This window comes from Pinus tabuliformis, chromosome 2_2 (assembly GCF_031772625.1).
Source record: "Pinus tabuliformis cultivar Carrire ecotype Pingquan chromosome 2_2, CPIR1, whole genome shotgun sequence".
Classification (NCBI taxonomy): domain Eukaryota; kingdom Viridiplantae; phylum Streptophyta; class Pinopsida; order Pinales; family Pinaceae; genus Pinus; species Pinus tabuliformis.
In genome coordinates this window covers 119,743,572-119,748,962 of record NC_142300.1, presented here as the reverse complement: position 1 = coordinate 119,748,962, position 5,391 = coordinate 119,743,572, and the positions used below count along the sequence as shown (strand labels likewise).

The 5,391-nt window shown below is 43.9% G+C and overlaps 1 protein-coding gene across 1 annotated transcript; it reads left to right on the top strand.

Annotated features, from left to right (window-relative positions):
- Positions 1-1,043: 1,043 nt before the first annotated feature.
- Positions 1,044-1,976, top strand: LOC149191639 (uncharacterized). Its single transcript, XM_089406727.1, has one exon. It carries the CDS (start codon positions 1,044-1,046, stop codon positions 1,974-1,976), a length of 933 nt encoding a protein of 310 aa, XP_089262853.1.
- Positions 1,977-5,391: the final 3,415 nt, after the last annotated feature.

Below are 5,391 nucleotides of genomic sequence, written 5' to 3'. Positions count from 1 at the left end.
CTTCTGGACAAACTTGAATCAAAGCTCTCATCCTGGACTTTCCGGGCTTTAAATTTAGCAGGCAGGCTCGTCCTCATTAAATCAGTACTACAAGCAATGCCGCTCTATCTTTTCTCCATCTTGGCAGCTCCAAAAGGGGTTCTGAAGGCTATACGCAATCTTCAACGCAACTTCCTCTGGGGATCCACTGCCCTAAATCGGAAATGGGCTCTCGTCAAATGGACAGAGGTTTGCAAAACCAAATCAGAGGGAGGGCTAGGACTTCGGGATCCGCTTCAAAGCAACAACACAATGGGAGCTAGAATATGGTGGAACTGGGTCTCCAAGCCAAACACCCCATGGGCTCAATTATGGCAAGCAAAATATGCTAGAGGCAGCAGTTGGAGTGACCTCATCAGAATCAATCCTACAGCGCAAGGTTCACTCATCTGGAACAATGCAAAAACTCAGAGCAGCTTCATACAAGAACATAGCTTTTGGGAAATTCATTCAGGAACAGCTGCCAGATTCTGGGAGGACTCATGGCAGCAGCTCCCCAAACTTGCAAATTTATTCCACAAACCTCTTTGGCAGGCTCAAATGAAGCAAGCAAGCATCACTCAGGTACACCAGTTCTGGCAGCCATCTCCACATCATGATTTTCAGACATGGAAACCGGCACGACACTGGCAAATAGACTGGCAGGGAGAAACATATACAGATATTGATCAGGAACTCATAGAAAGGAAAATCCGCCATTCCAATTAGTAGGATAAACTACGATGGGGCTACACGACCAGGGGCACTTTCACCACTAAAGAAGCTCATCATCTGCGCTATTCCAATCTCCAGGCGGACAAAGATCAAATTTGGGAACGAGTATGGCACACAGGGCTATGGCCCAAGATCTCCACCTTCATATGACTATTAAGAAAAAAGCGCATTCTCACTTGGGACAACTTGATAAAAAGAGGATTCATCGGGCCATCCAGATGCCCAAACTGCAACATTAGTAATGAAACTATCAGTCATCTAATGGAAGAATGCCCCTTAGCAAAACAAATATGGGAGAAAGTAGAAAAATGCAATATGAGAGCAAACCCCAGACAGGCGGACGTCACGAAAAACATAAGGAACTGGGCCAAAAACCGTTCAAATGCCGGATTCTCAACTCTCTGTGGAGCATCATTCCTGGCTTCCTGTACTGGACTCTATGGAAAGAGCGCAACCATCGAATCTTCAATAACTCATACCGATCCATAGATGATCTTTGGCTTATCCTCAAACAAAATATACAGGAAACCTTGGCCATCAGAGTCTGGAATGACACTGATATGCCCGAGATCCAGCAAGAACGCAGTATTCTGAAGGAATGGAATCTTGACCTCAAGTCCTTAGTCAAGGTAAAAACCACACCATCCATCAGATCCGCCTCTCCATCCTCCTGGTCCCCTCCTGCATTCAACTCCTACAAGCTGAACTTCGACGGAGCTGCCAAAGGCAACCCTGGCCCTGCAGGCTTCGGCGGGGTCATTAGACAACATTCAGGAGAAGCAATACTCTTATATTTTGGCACAATAGGAAAAAATACCAACAACGCGGCAGAACTGGAAGGACTATGGAAAGGAATCTGTCTAGCTGAACAACATAACCTCTCCCCCCTCGAAGTTGAAGGTGACTCGCTCATACTAATAGAGGCGGCCAAAAGAATACAGGCTGGAGCCAAAGCTGTCAAGATTGCAAAAAGTTGGAGGTTGCTAAGTCGTCTGGAATCCCTGGAGGAAAAGCTCCACACTCCCCACAATATAACCTTCCATCATGTAAGGAGAACAGCGAACCAGGTAGCAGATTGGCTGGAAAATCAAGGTGTGACACAGTCGACACCTTATTTCTCAGGCTCATGGGATATGGTTGAAAATGCTCAACTCAAAAAAGATTGCATCTCTTTGGTGCAAAAAGACCTCCATCTCCCGGATGCGGGTGTTTATGACGCGTGAGGGGCATGTGGCTCGTCACATGGGCAGCTGTCAGCCCGGACGAGCCACGCCATACCAGTACACAGGCTCCATAAATCCGCCGGAAGGTGAAGCAATGGGGTGGATAAGTCAGGTTCAGACGCCATTTTTCGCGGAGGGTGATGTCGTTGGAATGTCAAGTCTTGTGCAGGCGCCATTCAATGCGCAGCAGCAGTCGAGGAGAATGGATTTCATTAAGTTTGAACCCCAAGCCGCTCTTCCGCATTCTTTCAAGCGGATCGAGCAGGTGCTGGCAGAGACAGAACATTCTCTGGCCCAGTGCAAGGTTTCTCAGGGGAATTCTGCTTCGGGAGGCAATTGTTGGATGCCAAGAGAGAGGCTCAGGATGAGCAGTCGCAGAGGAGGTTCAAGGGGCCGTTCGGCCACTCAGAGGCCTGACATTTCGCCTTCCTCTTCAGTGGAGATTACCTCAGAGCAGAATAGACTTCTGAGCAGGCTTGCCGGACGCAGCAATGTAAGAGGCAGAGGTGAAACTCAGGATTGCGGTCATGTGGAGCACCCGGCTGTTCGTTACCGGATCCCCTGTACACTGGCGAACAACACCCTCATCGTTTCGGTCAACGTGGAGCATTGCAGCAATCTAAGGGGGCGTCTGGAAGACCTGATGGTGCCAAGGGTCGACATGCAAGTTCCCAGCGTCGATTTGAGGCGACCAATTCAGGAGGATGATGCTGGCCCTAGTGAACCGGTTCAGCGGATGTTGCGCTCGGATACGGAGGATTCAAAGAAGCTTAAAGGTCCAGCAATGGACGAGCCTCACACCACTGATGAAGATTAACTCTGCAGCTGCTCTGTTTTCGCGGCCAGGAACGCACCTCTCTGTCTATCTCTTTCTGCTCACTTTGTATGTTTGTTACTGGGTTTATGTCCACCGTGACGGTCTATATATCCACAGTGTCAGTCTACGTGTCAGTCTACATGTCCATGTTAGCTTATGCGTCCACCGTGTTAAAGTATGTATCCACCGTGTCGACCCATATGTCCACCATGTCATTTTAAATGTTGGTTATGTCAGAAGGAAGGAAAACTGGTCTCTTTTGGTGCCAGTTTTGCTATGATTGGTAATTCATGGGGAAAAACTCTCTGAAGAAACAGAGCCACAGCCCAGATGTAAATTTTTGCTGTAATTTTGGCATTTTTGTAATATAATTAGCTCAGTTTTATCGAGAAAAAAAAAATGACAAAACTTCACGTTGCTCTCCCGTTGATGTCATCCCTCCAAAACCTGCCAAACCTTAACTTTGTGTATAAAACAAAATAATTTCATTTTCTTTGTTTTATCTTGTGAACCTGTATGCCCATGCAAATGATACGTCAAGGTCATCTAGCTTGAGTTTTCATCTGCCAACCTGCTCCAAGCTTTGCAGCCGACGCCGCCAAGAGCCACCCAGTTATTCCCAATACTTGCATTATGCTATCTGTCCCCCAAAAGCAGGTATTTACCGATTCCTTGACGATAAAACCCCGCGAATGCTTGCTTTCACTGCAGATTGATTAAAAAACTAAAATTCATCATAATTCTGCTATTGTATTTGTAAATTCAAGTACCTGGACCTGCTATTTCATAATTTCCACCTAAAAAACCTAAGTTTTTCTCTTGAAACCCACAAGAACCAGTATGGAAACTCTGGTAGCCTTAAATGTTGCTCCCATTACCACTCCTCATCGTGATTTAGACTATCTTCCTCCGGTAGATAAAGATTTCCAAATAAAAGACCTAACAACTGATAAAGACCACCTCAAAGTCTTCTGGCAATGTCAAGACAACCATTTGAATGGCTATGATGCCATGGGACTATGGGAATCCAATCTCCCAATGTACTTTCTCCCCTCTGTCCATGTTTTCCCTGATATAATTCATTAATTCCATGCAAAATATGACCCCATTCGTAGAGCAGTCATGTCTCCCAACCAAACAGTCCTTTTTACAATAACTACTAAATCAATCAACGAGATGCTACAATTTTACCCCACTCAGGCCCTTACCCCCATTTCCATTGGTAATTTACTTGAAAAATCAACCAAATTATCCCAAGATGAGCTCACTTGCCTCTGCTAGACTTTCATATTGCCACAGTATCAAACTAAATATCCCCCTCTTTATATGTCAGTTTTATTCACAGATATAAGAAAAATCATAGTTGACATGATATCAGCAGTCATGGGATTCAGCACTTGTGAATATGTATACGAATTAACCCTAGTAATGATGTCTATCTTTACCCTAGGAAAGCCTCCTACTGTCAAATATGATTATGCCTCTTATATTGATGATAAAATGCATGACCAGTTCATGAGACCAGAAAATGAAAAGTTTTTCAAGTTTTCCACCTTTACATACCACCTCATCCTCTACCATAAATCAGACCAATTCCCATTTTCTGTCAAGAAACTTGATACAAAGGGTAATCCAAGGTCTGTTGTCTTTTGGACTTCCATCTTCCATAGAACTTTTGCTTTCCCTTATTCCTACAATGAGTTTATTGATCAGTTTGTCCACCCAGTAGCCACTTTGCTGACACAAAATTTCCCTCCCAGAATAAGTGATGACATTAAAAGGATCCTTCAACTCTCTAAACAAAACAAAGTGGGTGATTGGTATTTATACCAAAATCACACAAAAATTAGGATATATGGGTGTGAGATTTCCTCGTTCAAGTTACCTAAATGTGTTCCATTGAGACTATTTGCACTGGAATACTATAGACAGATGATACATTTAGATTTGACACATTTTACTAAAACTAAGAAGAAAGCCCAACTCAGAATTAGGGATCACTTAGGCCCAATTGTCTACAACACTAGAGAAGCATGGAGAGAAGCAGAACTAATTCTAGAGGATGATCTAAAGTTAAACAAAAATTTTAATTGGACTCCATATGACCCTCATAGTTTTATCTGTGATAGAAGGACGAAAAACAGATTATCACCATACTTTCATCACAGAATTCCAGAGCTTGAGCAATTTGCAAATATGGATGAATGGAGGGTAGGAACCCTAGTAGAAACAAATAGTGAACAGGTCGATATAGAAAATGTAATGAAGGATCTTAAAAAGACACTTTACCTGGATTCTTTTGGACAAGTACATTTTGAGACCTCTCAAAAGTCAGCATCAGGGATTAGTGCCTCAACAGCTGATACCTCACAAAGGCTTCCACTAGATACCAGTGCACCACCAGCAGAAACACCATAGGTAAGGGAACAAGAGACTAGAAATCAGACAACAGAACAATCAACCATGTCTAAACAACCTAAAACTTCTCAGGGGCAGACTCAAAAACAGGCACACCCATCTCAACTCAACATGGGAGAACCCCCAATTTTACAGAATCCTCTGAATGAGGAAAATAACAAAAAGAAAGATAAGGAAGTC